We start from the raw sequence: 18,174 nt of genomic DNA on the forward strand, positions 1-18,174 counted from the left end.
AACTACTATAAAAATATTAAGTATATATAAAACCCTTTTCGAATTTTCTGTATCTGAACGACAGATAGGCAGTGGTTTACCAAAATATCTCCAACGACGAGCGTATGAAAATGCATTGCTTTTTAATAGTCTTTTTGCAAGGAGTGCTTATTTTCAGTACAAATTATTGTATAAAAAGGATTGGGATTCAGTTTAAATAAAAAAAAACACATTTTGTTAGATTAGACAGAAACAGATGCACCAGAAAGATACCGCGAGAGTTTGTTGGCTTTCGCAGTGGAAATTGTCACTTCTCTGCCATTTCCGCCACATTTCTGATTGCTGCAGTGCCTGATCCTTTGGGCTGATCCGCAACCATACAGATGTTTTGAGGTCTATAGTATATTTTAGAAATCGTTATTTCTACCGTTAGGTCCATTCAGAAGCATATGTCAAAAGCTGTTGTCACATTGGCATCTTCTACCGTTATCTTATTTGGGGGTCATATTGTACAGGTGCAAGTAACGACAGTCTGAATTGTGAAATTTTATTCAAGAAAGCGAACGTTTGGAGCGATAAACGCTAGTAACTAAATTACGACCGTAAAAGTTAGTTCATTCATCCGTTCAGGATGCATTATTTAGTGTAACAAGATTGAAACAGATGTCGTGAATATAAAATCATATTTTTTCTTTAATTCTGTCTTTTAAATTATCTTCATTCAATAAGCAGATTGGAATGACAGCATAACTTGCTTAACTACTATAGATATTGTGGCGTGGACTGTGGAAAAAGCCTCCAACCGAATTATTTCTGTATAAATCTGTAGCCAACTGCTGTGTTTTAAATCGCCAAACATTCCAGATTTTTTCCCTTTTTTATTGATTGACATTGTCAACGACTGTGTTGTCTGCCTTCTCATATAATGCTCTAAAGAAGTGACAAAATAAAATGTTATGCAATTGCTCTGCTGTTTCGGTATAATTTTGAGTATGGATGTGTGTAATGTGACTTTCATTGCTTTTGCTTACAATGTGTGTTTTGTTTTCGTTATTAATTTTAATTTGATATTTCATTATTTTTCGTTCTGCATTTTAGTCATTTATTTTGTGGTTCAGGACGGTCTTCTAGTCTCTGACTTGACCCGCAGAATTTCATTGTATTGCATAACATTATGATGTTCAAGTCAGTTTACGACATTTGTAACAGACAGTGCGGATCCAGGACTTTAGGTTAGGTGTAAATAGAATTGAAGGCCGAGCGAAGCCAGGTTATTAACGAAACCTTTGGTGATAATATCATTTGAAGATCAATATTTCATGCAACCAAAAATATTTTTGTCCAATTTTAGGGGAGGTGCGTACGCCGGGTCCGCCAGTATGAATACGCGCCTGGCAGAGAAGCCAAAATATCTTTTTTTCTGTACAATTCGTGTGAAGATGGAACGTAATAGTGAGTTAGCTTGTGAAAGACATAACAAAAGAAACGTTCAATGCATCGCTGAAAAATGGACAACGCGTCATTTTAAAAATCCTGAAGACATAACCACATTCAGTGTTCGCTTTAATCGTTTGTGGTTGTCCATATATATATAACTTTCAAATCTGAAGTTCTGTTTTATTTACTGTATTTTTGGCTTACTTTATGTTTACATGACTGCTTTTGATTTAAAAGTTTTTTTTTCCAAGGTCGGCTTTAACGGTGCATTTATTTTCTTTTTTTCTAGTTTTTATGCTTTTTTTCTAATGACCAGTATCGTTCTAATACTATGAGTTACTATTTATTCACGTAACGCTTGACTAACTTATAGATTTTCTTCATAAAAGAAGAAAGACCTCTTTCTGAGATACCTGTCTTATTTGAATATTTTTTTAAATATCTAACTGATGGGCGTGTTAAACTGAAGCGCACGACATACCAACCGTAAATGTGACGTTCCTCCAGGATACCACTATTTTCATTTCAATCATTTACTCATTGCACCTTTGAAAATGAATTTGATTGGATTCTGAACTAATTTGCATATAGATTTACTTAGGAAAATGGCGTCTTCGGTAAGCGGGACCGTCAGTACTGCGTTTACTCTTCAGACAGAACCAGATACAGGAACATTCAAACGACGTTTTGAGGATGTAACTACTTTTTGTTTAGATGTTGAAAATGGAAAAATTTTAGGAAAGTCTATTTCACAATGGAGTAAGTTTTTGGAGTTTTCATCTTCCTGGATTTTAAAGCATGTAAGAAGAAATTCCCTGTCTTTTATACTAATCCCTGAAAGTTATATTGCATAAGTTCAACCATTTCTTTCGTTTATCAATACATACTGTTTAACCAAAAAAAGAAAAGTATAGATTCTGGAATCAAATTTCTGATTCATTTCTCTATGGTATCATAATGTTATTTCCGTTTTCCGCGTCACCATTACAGTTATAGGTTTGTAATAAAAATGACTGTGCTATTTTAGTTGCTTCTTTAAGAGTTGACTGAGACATCTTATACTATGTATCTGCAAAAAAAAGTGATAGCAATAAACAATCTACAGCAACGGACTCATTGCACAATTTCAAAATAAAATGAAAAAAAAGCGCGATTTGCCATTCGCTGTCCAATTGCATATCTTAAGTTGAAAATTTACTCTTATTTTTTTTGTCCTCCCACTTCTTGGCAGTAAGTGTAATATAATAAAATCCTAATTCAAGAAATAATCTTTAAATTTTTGAAATATATATTTTTGAATAAATGTGTCTGTCTTTTCCAATTAAATCAAGACATTGTTAGTAAATATGATATGAAATACCAAAAGTAAAAAACAATCTGTAAAGATTTGACAAACATGCTTGTCCCATATTGATGTGACCGGACGGTTTTTAGATTTGCAATTGTTACTTACGCTAGGATTGCAGGCAGCAGAGACGTTTTCTAACTTTTTACAAGATCGTGACCGATTTATGAGAAAAAAAAATGCATGACTTTCATAGGTTTTATACGTTACTTGTTTTATCATTTTAAATCGGCAAAGAAATGCGTGAGAAATAAGTGTAGTTCTGCTCTACTGAACATACAATAAGAAGCTTTTAGCGAGTGCAATTTTATAAGTTTTGGCTTCCCTTCAATGTGCATTTACCTTTAAATCGTAATTATAATATTTGTAAACCATCGTACATGTACAACATAGGTGATAATAGTTTACAATGAGTAAATCAAAATTGTCATCGAGATTCCTTCTTTCCGTCGAAACACCGATCTTAGAAACATGTTGCCATTTCAAAACATTCAAAGTAATATGATGTGTTCTTTCATCTTTAAGTTAATCTTTTATCATCGCTGTCTTAACGTTTTACAGTTTCACAATCCTTTACCACCTTTGTCTTAACGTTTTACCATCTTACCATCTCTGTCTACATCTTTTACCATCTATGTCTTAATTTTTACCACCTATGTCTTGACGTTTTACCGTTTTACCCTCTTCACATCTCTGTCAAAACATTTTACCATTTTACTCTCTCCGTCTTAATCTTTTACCTTCTCTATCTTACATTTTTACTACCTCTGTCTTAACGTTTTACTGTTTTACCATTTCTGTCTTATCTTTTTCCATCTCTATCCTAATTTTTATTTTTTTTTTCAAGTTTTACAATTTCAAAGACGTTTTACAATTTTTAAATTTTCAAATTTGCAACACAACCTTTCATAGGTTACATTTTACCAAAGCCGGCAAGACTGTTGCAAAACATAGTTTTGAGTAGACCGTCAAGTCAGTTTGTTGAAGCTGCTTTTCTAGGACGCAAACTGTAGTTTGATACGTTTTATTTTTGTTTGCTTTTGTTTGTTTTTCATCACATTGTTGGTTATTGATATAAAATCAGAACAGAAGATGACAGTTCCACATCATTAATCTTTTTATCGTTGTAGTATGTGGTCTCGTCTTCTACCCGGTATTCTATATATGTCTTGGACTATTTGTAACTGCCTGTGGAAGTGTTGTTTATCAGACACTTAACTGGAATGTCCCTCGACTTAAGGGTCAGGATAGTATTCTCCAATTAAGTCCGTGTAAGTAAAACTATTCGTTTTGGAAAAAGTAATGTAAATCATTTCATTATGCAAACTGCTAGTAGTTCATAAAGTCTGTGTTGTTTTCGTGACAAATGGATGTTTCTGTGAGTAATAAGCAGTTCACCTCTGATTATTTGTAGGCTAAAACAAACACTCAACAAGACAGAAGATATTATCATTGATCACTTTTTTTCAGTACAGTTTTATGGATTTGTTAAAAATTGAAGTGATCCTTGTTTTACTGAACATATTATAATCAACCCATTAAGTATAGCATAGTTTAAAACAATTAAAAAGTAAACCTTTTAATGTACATGTATATATTAAAAATGATGTACACATTGATATTATATACATCACCAATTGGAAGATACATGGTTTTTTATGCATTCGTTACATGAAATGTTTTAAAAGTACTGAACAATTTACTTTTACTTTCAGCATTAGGATTTCGTCCATTACCGTCAGTTGACATGACACTTATCAGGTTCATCAAGGGTGTTCCAACTTCATATGCTCCACTACAAGACAATCTAGAGGCTTATTTGATGTGTAAGTGGTAACTTCTGCAATATGAGAGTCATATATTGCTAGCACGTTTTTGTTTGAAATATAAAACTAAAAGTTACTTAAAGGGACTGAAAGTCAAACGTTTCATCAGTTCATCAAAGCTCAAATTTTATTTTCGACATGTGATCCTACTTTTAGAATTAAAAGTTTGGTTTCGGAACCGCTTCTAATTCTCTAACTTTTGACGAACTTTGGTGAAAGTTTATATGACTACATATAAATGCTCATGTCAAAGTTATTTCAATTCCTCTTCAGAAAGAGAGAAGAATGTTTATCTCTGAGGTAGGTACAAATATATATATTTTGAAAAAAATACAATGTCGATTCGTTTCAGTCTATGAGAACCAAAATCAAGTAACAGACACTGGGGCAATGGTTGACTGTAAAACTTATAACAAAAGACGTCCAAGGAAGGAATGGGATAAAGCCTGTAGATTCGAACTTAACAATCTAGGAACCTTGTGCATCAAACAACAGGCGTTTGGTTTAGGTGATGGATGGCCATGTGTTTTGCTTAAACTAAACAAGGTAAACTGTTGATAGAATTATTAGTTAGTTTCCAATAATCAATGGATAAGTCAAGCCTGAATCGATAGATTATTCATCGTTATGTTTTTTTTCTGTACAGTTTTACAAAAAACACGCCTTTAAGTATCATATATTATACAATGAACTCATTTGTTAAATAGATATTACTTAAATTTGTGTTCTATAAAGACTTCTGATATTGTGATAGTGTCACTCTTATATTGTTTTAATGAGAAATTTTCTTAGAGTATATACATTTGTATCCGAAATCAGCTTAAGCTTGCTGAATGAATTGTATCCCTTTGATCAACACATCACAATCTATAACATCTTTTCAGGTCTTTGATTGGCATCCTGAAAACTATCACAACGAGAGCGAGATTCCAGAAGAGATTGCTGATAGTTACGTGCCATATCATGTTAATGTCAAATGCTTTGGACTTGTGAGTACACCAGTATTATATAAAATGGTAGTGTTTTTTTTTTGTCTTAACATTTATGTTTTAGGTGTTATTTGTCAAACTAGGCTCGTATTTGCATGTAGTTTTACAGGGTATACTATAAAATTTAAATGTTTGGTCAGTGTGTTTCTAGTATGTCTACAATGAAGTCGTATATAAACAAGTGCAAAGTATCTATAAAAAAATCTAAATAATCCCAACTTCAAGGATTACCTTATTTGAATCTTGGTTCCCTTGATTACTCTATCACACAAGCCAGCTTGAAATTAAGAGGCAACTGGTACTCTTTCGTCACATGCCTAGACCTTAAACTTTACATATACATGGCACAAGATGTAGTATACTATGGCAAGCCAAAGTGGACAAAAATCAATATTTTGTAATATTAGAAAATATTTTTTTAATATTACAAAATCATTTTTTTGAGGATTGTGAGCTGACATATGTAGAATCATGCTGATATATAGTCCTCTGCAGGTTAAAGTTAAGGTAAAGTCCAGAGAAGCCATTGAATATTGTGAAATTAGCATAGAAGCCTATGGGAAGTGGAATTAGTGGTTTTTAGCCTAAAAACACCACTATTAAAAATACAATTTTTTTTCGACACGTATTCGGTGGCTTATTTTTTTAATCCGTAATTGAACGTCAACTTGGAGACATATATTTATATGAATATAATACTAACATAATTGTTATCTTGAATTTTGTGTTTTAGAATTTTGTTGGCACTACCATCATCATTATATCTTGTATCTTATATATAAATATTTATTTACTTACAGACACCAGCAGATGAAGATAATATGGGAGAGGTTGAATACTATCCACCGGGAGGATTTCCTTTCAAATATTTCCCTTTCCGTAATCAGCAAGGGTATAGATCTCCATTAGTGTTCGCACGTTTTGTTAACCCAACTGCCAGTACATTAGTAATGGTTGAGTGTAGGGCATATGCTAGAAATCTTAGGCGAAATAGCGTAGAACGAGCAGGAACAGTTCGTTTCGAAATTCTCGTAGATTAAATTCAAAATGTGTCGGTGAACTGACTATACTAAGTGCCTTAATTATGAAGCTGGTTGGATCTTGTGCTATTGTTGGAACATTTTTGTAATGATTACATTCGTGGTGGGAGAATGTTCTAACTTATTATTTGGAGAGGATTATAAACGAGACTAAGAGTATTGGTGTAACAAATATTGTGAGCTACTGTCCTCGAGCATTAAGTAGTGTATGATACTTAGACTATAAGATGAAATTTTATCTACTGCACATTCAATTATCTATCTACAAATTTTACGTAATAGCTAACTCAGCAATATTAGTGGTCAATTACTATGATGATAATTCAACTCCTATGAACCTCCTGTTTAAATGATTTTTGTTGTTTATTTTTTGCTTACCGATTTAATTATTTTTTTTTAGAATTAACTGAGTACATCAGTTGTCGGATCATTACTGTTTCCAGGCTGATTTGTTTCATGTTGCTTTTTCTACTTTTGTTTTAAAGTCGTGTTTTTTTGTAACAATTTTTGTACAAAAATGTTAATTTTGAAAGGTGATCACGGTATTGTTGTGTACCGTCCTTTAAATATTATTACATGTAATATAACTGATTTTAATTTGTTTGTTTACATTCATAATTTCAATTATAACCAGATGATTACACGATTATAACAATAATAAAAGAAAATCATATGATTCTGGGAAATCCGGAAAAAAATCGTTTCCGTGTGGTTACGTTTTCAACTGGTTCCAATGGTCCTTTCGGGTAACCAGTTCAATTAGGAAGAGAATGGCGTCGACAGTAAGCGGGAGTACCGCATTTACCTTGCAAACAGAACCCGAAACTGGGACATTTAAACGACGACTAGATGATGTCACAAAATTTCTTTTTGATTCAGAGGAAGGGAAAATTCTCGGGAAGTCGATAATGCAATGGGGTGAGATGATAATTCAATGTATCCACCAACTCAAAATCATTTCCGGTTTACCTGAAGTTATTTGTTTACATTTTAAACCGTCACTTCTTTGCTTCTGATGCAGGTGTAACGGGTGTTTCTAGAAAAACAGAGGACGCTTACCCTACCGGTGCACATGATCCATGCTCCCAGTTTTTAGTGGAGTCCGAGTTGCTCATTTACTTTTGTTACTTTGTATGTATGATTTTAGTTACTTTATGTTCTTTGTTGTGTATGTCTGTTTTCCATGTCTGGTCTTAGTTCCTGGATTTCATTCTTTTGATTACCGCTATAACCTTGGTTCCCTTGATTACTCTGTTAATGGACGAAATTGAATAAAAACATTTTCATTCATTCATATTGATATTTTCAAATATAGTTACTAAACCTATTGCAGTATTGGTATAAATGAAAACATAATTTTTTATGTAAATGGTATGAAAATAGTAGAGTCTAGAGATCTGTACTCACAGATTGTCAGATATCGCAAAAACTGCTGGTCCGACAGTCCTGACCTACACTATTTGGGAAAGTCCGATAAATTCCATTAGTGTGTCAGACCAAATGTCTGGTTTATTATTTATTAATTAGGTCCATCAATATAGTGTTTAATTCCTCTCCTTAATTATAAGTTTAGATTTTTATTTGAGTTGGAAATTACATATTTTGTACTGCAGATGTGACAAGAACAGTGATTTAGCTAATGCTCATCATTTTCACCATTTACGAAAGGATTTTGTAAAGCTGCTGGCCTGAATGTCCAGTAAAGTGTCAACAAGTTTCGTGATGTCTGTCCTCAGTACTACAGGATAACTCCTGTCAGACAGATATCAGGCTCTCAGTGCTTCTAATGTAAAAGGTTAAAATTCATATTAATTAGGCCAAATACCTACCCTATTTTTTCAGCTAAATGTAGTATATCCTTAAGTTTTTTTTATCACTTTTCAATAAGCACTGCTAAATTCAGAATGTTTCTCCCATACATACGCAATATAAATATAAGACATCCTTACCTACCTACCCTATTTTTAGGAACATGTCAGTCTGCATTATGGTGCTTTATCTTGATACTATACAGCATTACATTTCAGAACTACAGTGAAACTTCTCCAAACCGGACTCTCAGAAAACAGGTCTTCCCTTCTAACCGGCCGATTTCAAAAGTCCCGGCCGATATACCTTAAAACCTATGTGTTTTTTCTTCAATAGACCGGCTACCCCCTAAAACCGTACAGCGGCCGGTTTTTCACAGTTTAAGTTACATATTTCAAATAAAAATAACTTCTCAATTCCAGCCTCCCGGTTATTGTTCACCTGTAATAAATGTGACAACAAAACTGTCAATGATTACATAATATTACGTAATTAATAATTCATTCACTTCAACAGTGGACAGATGATAATTGAAGGGGACAGTGGTTTAAACAAGAAATTTAATCCAAACATTACATTTTGTCACTGGTTGGCTGTTAATTGGTGTGTAAACACGCCAGGCAACCAGGGTCATTTAATAGTACGATCTTTACAATCTTGTAACTGTCAATTAATGTGACCTGTGCCCAAGCCAAAACAACATAGGGGTGAAATTATTAGACTTAGTTGATAGTAATTTACGAAAACAATACAAATAATAAGTTACCATCAATAGCCCTTTGATCTTTAATACACATTCTTTCAAAACCGCGAACATTATTTTATCGGCAGTACCATTTGTAAAATCAAATCATTTACAAATGATGCAAGCTTTGAAATGAAATAAAAAGGCGAAAAGTTTTGAATTGGCATTAAATGTCTCAACCAACAAACTGACAAGGTAAAGGGTTATAGAACACATTAATGGAAACAGCTCTTAGAATGCATTGCTATTTTTTCACAAAACCGGCCACCCTATAAACTGGCCATTTTTTCTTGTCCCAGTGGTGGCCAGTTTGGAGAAGTTTCACTGTACTAATATGCAGTGGCTCCAACAGATGTAAAAAATGAAGTCATCAACTGTAAAGTAACTTGAGATAAAGAAGGAGTCAAAGTTAGGGTACTACCACTCATATGAAGAATTCTTTACCCATTTATAAAAGTAGAAAGTTTTGTAAATGTGAAATACTGTTTAAGAGTGTTTCAAGTGAAAATATATATTTAATTTTGTCTTAATTCAGAGTGACTAGACATAGAAAATATATTTCAATCTTCATTATTCAAAAGTTACAGATCAAAATAAATTATAAAAGTTTGAGCACAAGAACTTCAAGGTGATAAAAGAATGCCTTTTTAGATGTTTTTCTTGTCCCACTTTTAAAAAATAAATTTTTCTACCTAATTTTATAATGGATTAAAACCACATATAGATGTATAACCTTAATATTTTCAGGACTTGTTCCCAACTCAATTAAATCACACCTTAATGTAACTCTGTTGTGATTACTATATGAGAGATTCTAAAAGTCATTACAATATACAATGCAACTACATTTATACAATGTGTGTAAGTTCCATTAAAATATTATCTAAATAATTATTACATTGAAAAAAAACCAATTATAACATCTAAAACAACAAATGAAGTAGATAAACAGAATAAAACTGATGTACAAGCTCCATGGAGCAGGACTAATTAATTTGTGACCCTACAAACACTTTCAAGATATAAGAGCTAGCAGACGCAACAACAAGTATAAGAATCTTTGTCCTGGAATAGCAAATTCTTACAATAAAAATAAGTTTATATTGTTGGAAAGGTTATTAGTACATGTATTTAAATAAAACTGATCATATCATTATGTCATGTATTTTGAAAAAAAGTACTAACATTTGTATTATTATATGAATCATAGTATGTCTTTCTAAGCAGTCTGAAAGTTCACAATATTAGTATTGTCACATACCATTGACTTCTCACGCTAATAATAAGGCTATAAACAACACTACTATCAAAATGATTTGATCTGCATTATAAACAATCATGTTTCTGTGAAGTTCTTAATACAACTTAGGAAAAACTCAGATTGTGTAATGGTATCATGCTCTTCATAGTCAGCATTGTCTGGCTTCTATAGACAGTTTGTTTTCCAGACAATAATTTCAATGTGAGTGTTTGGATCTATATGTTATTATACCACAAGTTGCTTTACCACGAAAGGAAAGCTTTGATTAATTTTTGGGGGTTGTGGCTTGAACCAATAAGGAATTAATGGCCAGAAACAAACATTTTCAAGATCTCTTGACAATAGTTTGACTATAAGTGAACTGAACTCTTATATATTGTACCACAAAAGAAAAGTTCAGGTTATGATTTGAACCAATTTGGAATTAGGGACTTAAAAGGGCCAGAAACATGCATTTTGAAGATGTTCAGACAATAACTTTGTCTTGACTATAAGTGAATGTATCTCTTAGAAATTGTAAGGGTAGTAGCATCATCACCTTTAGTGCAGGGGGTCATGGGTTGAAAATTAGCAGTCACTGTTTCTCCTTCAAGCATGCCTCGTATAAAAGATACAGTGATGACGAGTAGTGTCCTTGATGACATGGCTTCCTGCAGGCTATTACTTCTGTGAGCTAAAACAATAAAAATCTGCTGTTGGATTGGTCAAACATTCTTGTCCAAAATGCATGAAGTATTTGCCAGACCACAATCTATGAAGCTGATTCCTAAGAATCTGATGTGTACATTTGTACATGCTAGTTTATTTTTTAAAACATGATGTTTTTATTACATTTTTTTTATGTATTTTCAGTTTTTGGGGCCATATTTTATGTGTTCTTCTATGGGTTGCTGGTTTGCTTCATGTTAGCATGTGGTGCTGTTGTTTATTTAACACTCAATTGGAATGTTCCCAGACTGCAGGGTCCAGACAGTTTACTCCAACAGAATCCTTGTAAGTCCCATATTTATTTCTACATAAAAATTTATTTATTTATACACTATTAACATTTATAAACACAGGATAAAAGTTTAGTTATGCAGTTAATGTAAATTGATATACATATTATCTGTACTTATTATTCCTCTGCTCCATAGGATGTTTACATGAAATTAAATGATACATTTTACTTTCTGTCTGATTTTTTGTGACCTACAAATCTACTGAGAGTTCACCATTCAGTATATGTTTGTACATTTTTGTGTTTGTTGCTGAGTATCCTCTGTGTAGGACTTACTGTTTGACAGAATGTAACTTTACATTTTATCATTTCTTGACGTTTTTTTTGTGTTTTTTTCAGCTTTGGGTTTCCGTCCACTTCCCAGTGTTGATATGACCCTGATTAGATTTATAAAAGCTGACCCAACATCATATTCACCATTAACTGATAACTTAGAAGCTTATTTACAGTGTATGTATCTATATATAAATACTTATTTTTACATGTTCTTTTTCTATTAGATTCAATATTAGATTTTATGTTACATGTATGTTAGAAAATCATAGAAATGAAATGTTAGTTACTGGAAAAGTGCAATGAGATCTTTACACTTTTTGAATGTTTTTAGCATCAAAATGTTAAAATTTGTTGTTAAACCTGTAATGTTTGATATACAATTATTCTATGGATTGCATCTAAGCAGCTTTTGTTTGCTTCTGGATACGGTGTTCTTTGATTCCTCTTTCACATCATCTTGGGCATGCATAATTTTGGATTGGAAAAGTTGTTTATTACATTCCACTTTTCGTTTAGCATGTACAAAACTTGAATTTCTGAAAGGATTTGTTAATTTTAGAAAGTATGCTTTGTACTGTCCTGATTGTTGTAAGAAAACTGACAGTAGTTTAACCATTTATTCCAATTAGTCCATAACAATCAAGATGTCATCAGGTTAATAATAAAGATGATGACGATGATGATGATGGTTAGATCTGAAAGTTACAAAATAACAATCTTAAGTCCCTAGTCATGATCAAAATACAAAATACTGCATATATATAGAAAACATGATAAAACATATATACACAAATACAGAGATGTTGTTTGATTACAAAAAATATCTCAAAATCCACTTGAAGTCTGTTTGCATTATGAAAACACATAAAACACTAAAAAGAAAACTACAAATATACTTACTATGAGATTACAACTGAGCGGTACTGTAAAAACAAAATGCCGGTCATCACCCCTAATAAGAAACTGCATAGTTTGTGACTGGCCCGGTACTGTATTTTATACGAATTTTTGAAAATGTAAATAAACAATGCCTATCGATGTCCGAGTATGTAAATTAACGTTTAAACAATAGCTAAAATTGCATCCTACTTGTAAAAGTGTAAATATAGACAATAGAATGTGTGTTTTCAATGGTCAATCATAGTTGACATGTTCCGTCAGTGAAAATTACATAATGACACATAACATGTAGTGCAAGTTCATGAATATCAATAAACATAAAAACGATCATGTATATGATTATGATACTAAATGTGGAGTTTTAAATGTACTTACTCCATTGTGGCCTAACATTTTCCAATAATAAAAGGTGTAAACTTTTGTTGTCCATACGATCGGAAACATGAATTGATTACTAAAAAAAACAATGACGGTGAAGTTACATAAAAATTCCGGGTGAGTCGAAAAGGTTACAGAACATGCTTTAATTGTGGAAAAGTTAATATTCATTTGAGATTTTCTGTGGAAACTTAAGAAAAAATTTGAAATCCTACAATACTGTTAGCTAGAAAAATATTACTTGCTTTTTAAGTTTATGAAAATCAGAACCAAGTAACAGATACAGGCATTATGGTTGACTGTAAAACTTATAATAAACGACGTCCAAGATCTGAATGGGATAAAGCTTGTAGATATGAGTTAAACAACCTTGGTCCAGATTGTATCAAACAACAGGCTTTTGGTATGGATGATGGGATGCCTTGTATACTGTTGAAGTTAAATAAGGTAAGTATATACTGATTTATTTTCAGTTTCTTGTAAATCTACATGTGTATACCTTACCCCGAGTTGTGGTACAAGCAACATTCTCACAAATTCTTCATTAGAGTTCAATGGAACTAGATCAAGAGTTTTGGCATAATATGACTATGTTTATATGCATGAAGGAAAGAAATGCTTGTAAGGTGAAAAAAACTCATCAAGAAGTCTTACATTTTGATCAGGAATAATTGCAACTTCTCCTATTCCTTTTAATGGATTTCAAAGGACTTTACTTAATGCTTGGTCATTGTAACGTGGAAGGCAATGATTTTTTTTACATTTTTACATATGTACATGTAGCTATTACATGTAACTGCAACTCCTCCTTAACCGGACATTATTAGCATAGGGAAATTTACATAATTAAGATGATTAATTTGATTGGAGTTGTCACTTTAAGATCCTGTTTATAGCAATTTTTAAGTATTTCATATCCAAATGAGTTACCAAAAATGAACAAAAATGTACTTTTTTCTACCACTGTAAAAAACAAAATTAACTCTATATTGGAAGATCTGTCGATTAAGAGTTATAAATCCATTTGGGTTTGGGATTAAAGGCTATTGCATCACTAGAATAATTGTTTTTTAACATTAGTCTTCCTTTCCGTTACAAAATGAATTGATGATTTTAAGGTTTTTGATTGGCATCCTGAAAACTACCACAATGAGACAGAGATTCCTGATGACATTTCTCCAGAGGTAGAAAGCGGTGCTTATGCCCCATACAGTATTCATCTGAAATGTTTTGGTGTGGTAAGTTACTTAAATTTTGATATTTTACAATCTTTTAAGGCTATTTGATAATTGCCTGTTCAGGGGTTCAAATTAAGACAGACCTTCCACATTGGTATTAGGACCAAGGCTTTGGAAACAGTAAAAAATGCTGTTCATTGACCGACAAATTTTGCTAATGACGGACATCCATTTTCCAATATTGGATAAAAAAAATTGTCTACCCTAATAAATTAGTCTGCATGATTTAATTAGGGTCTAAACATCCTGTCTACTTGTCTCCTAATTGTTTATAAGAAATTAATTGACAGGTGTGTGTCATTATTAAGCAATTTAGATTTTACCATCTTTGTAAGATCTAGCAAAGGTACATGATCTGGAACTTTTACTCGTAATCAAGGAAATGGAAATGGGAGTCCCTACAGATATGTCATATATGTAACTTCCATTTCTTATTAAAATTACTTCAGTCTCCATTGTTGATGTTGGGAAACATGTATATGCAAAAAAAAAAAATGCTTACATAATGTTTATTTTAATTCCAACAAAAAGCTTTATTCAGTGTTAATTTTATTTGATATGCCCAGAAATCTTTGACTTTTTAAAAACTTTATTTACTCACAAATCACAAATTCAAATACATGTACCCAACAAAATGTCACTTAACAGTTCTGTTTGCAAGCTTGCTTATTCTTTGTTTTTTACAATGTTAGTATCAAATAATATACAAGTATTCTTAAATGTTTCTATGAATAATTACAGACACCTGCTGACCAAGATAATATTGGTGACTTTGAGTACCACCCACCAACTGGTTTCCACTTCAAATATTTTCCGTTTCGTAACCAGCAAGGATACAGATCACCATTAGTGTTTGTTCGCTTCATGAATCCAGCTCCTAACATACTGATCATGGTAGAGTGTCGTGCTTTTGCAAGAAATATCCGTCGTAACAGTGTAGAAAGAGCTGGAACTGTCAGATTTGAATTGCTAGTTGACTAATTTTATATTAGTAACAGAGACATTTTACTTGTCAAGTGCTGTTGTATAAGGTTTTCCTTTGTTTTTAATTGAGTTTTCTTACTATTGTACTGTAAATGACACTGTAACCCTCTCTGCCTATAAAGCCATTTGGGAAGTTAAGTTGGAATCAATGATTCAAATACTTTTGTAAGCATGTAATAAAACTTGTACAGCGAAAAAAAAAACTCTTTAAAAATTGAATTGAAGCTTTGCATATTAATTAACTTGATAAAATATTGTTATGTGTTGATCTTTCTATTGTTACTCAAGGTATATATGTTTTTTTCCTTGCCAATATATATATAAAAAACAACAACAGTTCTTTTTAACAATTGGTTATTTTTTTATTTTACTTAGTATTTCTTTGAAAAGAAAAAACTTTTTGTTGTCATTTTTTGGGTCAATGTCTTTTTTATTCATGTTTGATACATATCAGTTATATGTACATTCCAGGTTGTATATTTTTGTATATAGATTTATATGTCTATTTGAACATAGGTTATACATGTACATTATACCCTTTGTAATTTTTTTTAAAAGCCAACTGTCTTTCTGAGTAATATCCAGATTTGAAGCTGCATTAGCTGCCAAATTTGTTCAGTTTTGATTCTACTGGATTTCGCTGATTCAATGAAATAAGTCAGTAGTAATGCAATTGAAGCAATAAATGTTGATAATACCTACAGAATATTGTGGCAACAACGGTTTTTTAATCAGAGAAGATTGATAGCTCTGATCTGATAATTTTTCGCCATTACTTCTGAAGATTGCCGACAAGACACTCACCTGGGTTAAAAATACTTTAACCTTTGTAAAAAAATGACAATAAGGGATACATAGGTAAGCACATGTCTTGTTTTCACTTCATTTCATGTTCTTCTTGATTAGTTTTCAAATAAATAATGACCATATTTGAGCCACATTATATCACAATAGGTACATTTCAAAAGGATCCTTGTGTCATATTTGAACTTTTTTTCTTTTACGGCTTGAGTCTGTTGGTCTTCCTTACTGTTGAATAATCACTTTCCCTTTGCAATCAGAGCGACCTTTACAGCACATGCATGGACGAACGTCACCAGAAGTCACACACATACAAATTTATCTAGGTCAATTTTTTGTCTTGCAAGATAATAAATATATAGACTCTTATTTCACATATTTAATGCATTTTATTTATGGATATCAAATGGAGTTAAACAGGAAAAGTACAATTTAGTAAAAATAATTCAGAGTTAAGGTATATTTCAACAGAAACGAAAATTTATGAAAATGACAGCTAATGCAGCTTTACAGCAAACATAAACCTGCATGTATCTGTTATATATGAAGGCAAATTGTGCAATTGCTGTGCTTCTGGTGTATGTCCTGAGTAGGTAAAACAAACTCAGGTGAAGACTGTTTCAATTGTTAAGCATAAGAAAACATATCTAATTACATAATTATTTCTACAAAATTTGAAATGGTATCATTTTCAGAATGATTGTAATTGGAATGACTAACTTATTATTCAAGACTGTCCTTCCTGTTTTTCTTTTTAATCAAAGATTCCCATAGTATGAGTTTATTTTAATTGTTTTCCAGTTGTTATTGTGATTATGCAATACAAATTTTCCTTGAAAACCTCGAGCTTATTAGAAGGAAAGCAACGAGTTGTAGAAATACATTTATAAACATATTGTTACAACTGACAAAATACTGGTACTAAATTTTTGAAATTTTCTCATGTCTGCACTCTGCAGGTCTTTTGTCAATCAGGAAGAAAGGTCTGATAAAAAAGATATGGACATTTTTTGTATAAACAGATTTGTAAATTCTTTTTTAGTATTAGTATGTGCCCTATATTTTCCCCTCATTACATTTGTTGAAATAATGTTCTGTAATAAAATAATATTTTGGTAACACCTTTTATCGTACTTGTTATGACATTTTAAAATAGTTCTATTTTAATGATTACATTCAAAATCAGACACTTTATTTTAGGCATAATTAATCAGGATTATTTAACAAGAATGTGAATTTTAAAAAATATAATCCATTGTCACACTTATTTGTACTGATATTTTTATAACACCATTGGCCACTTCCACATCTACTAAATAAGGTGTATATTGAAGCTGTGGTTAAACACAGAAAAACTGGAATCAATCCTCTGTGATTTCCAACCTTTTATTAAATGAATGTCCACACTTATTTCTTACTTGATTTATACCTTATCTAACATTTAATAGGAGTCTTAGACCAGACAGTGTACATTTTTAACCTAAGAATTGTCAGGTTTATCTGTACAGTGTACACTTTCAACCTAAGAATTGTCAGGTTTATTTGTACTGTCATACTATAAGATCACAATGATTTCTTTAACTTTCATATTTTATAGTCATTAAGTGAATGTTCTGCATTTTCAAGTGATCTGCTTTGGTATAACTTTGAAATTGAAAGTGCTGGTACATTTGTACATTTGTACATTTATACATACTTGTATAATAGACTCATTATAAAAGATACTTCATTATTGTTTCCTTCGTAAACTGCACTGCTTTTGTCAAACTGACGTGGGCCAGTTGGCGTTATTTTATTATTGTTTTTATGATCATTTTTGTACTTCATTTTTAGGAAAAGTGTTAGCATTATCATATATTTTAAAGAGACAACCTCATGTGACTTGCATTGAAAAAAATGTTCATAAATGTAAATATTAGCACTATTGATTATGCAGCTAATTCAGATATATATAATGTACATAAATGCACTGATATTAAATATATAATAAATCATAAGAAAACAGATTTTGTGTATACATGTACATAAGAAAATAGTTACAAATTCCGCTTTCATTTCACACACACCTTTAAGGCACAGCATCTTAAAATATGTGTGATAGTTGACTGCAGATTGGTAGGGACAAAGTGACAAATGCAAGGATAACAGTTTCTAGTATGAAAATTC

The 18,174-nt window shown here is 31.8% G+C and overlaps 2 protein-coding genes across 2 annotated transcripts; both read left to right on the top strand.

Moving 5' to 3' along the window:
• The first annotated feature begins 1,992 nt into the window (after positions 1-1,992).
• On the top strand, positions 1,993-7,207 carry LOC148624514 (putative sodium/potassium-transporting ATPase subunit beta-3). Its single transcript, XM_088567147.1, has 6 exons — positions 1,993-2,175; positions 3,892-4,032; positions 4,477-4,587; positions 4,940-5,133; positions 5,472-5,576; positions 6,377-7,207. The coding sequence occupies exons 1-6, from the start codon at positions 2,022-2,024 to the stop codon at positions 6,614-6,616; spliced, it is 945 nt and encodes a 314-aa protein (XP_088423273.1). The 5' UTR covers positions 1,993-2,021; the 3' UTR covers positions 6,617-7,207.
• A 33-nt stretch (positions 7,208-7,240) lies between these two features.
• LOC148624515 (sodium/potassium-transporting ATPase subunit beta-2-like) lies at positions 7,241-18,014 on the top strand. Its single transcript, XM_088567146.1, has 6 exons — positions 7,241-7,534; positions 11,284-11,424; positions 11,771-11,881; positions 13,239-13,432; positions 14,104-14,223; positions 14,965-18,014. The coding sequence occupies exons 1-6, from the start codon at positions 7,387-7,389 to the stop codon at positions 15,202-15,204; spliced, it is 954 nt and encodes a 317-aa protein (XP_088423272.1). The 5' UTR covers positions 7,241-7,386; the 3' UTR covers positions 15,205-18,014.
• The last annotated feature ends 160 nt before the right edge of the window (positions 18,015-18,174 follow it).

Source organism: Perna viridis, chromosome 2, assembly GCF_037379345.1.
Source record: "Perna viridis isolate PV_CMFRI_1.1 ecotype Kerala chromosome 2, ASM3737934v1, whole genome shotgun sequence".
Lineage (NCBI taxonomy): Eukaryota > Metazoa > Mollusca > Bivalvia > Mytilida > Mytilidae > Perna > Perna viridis.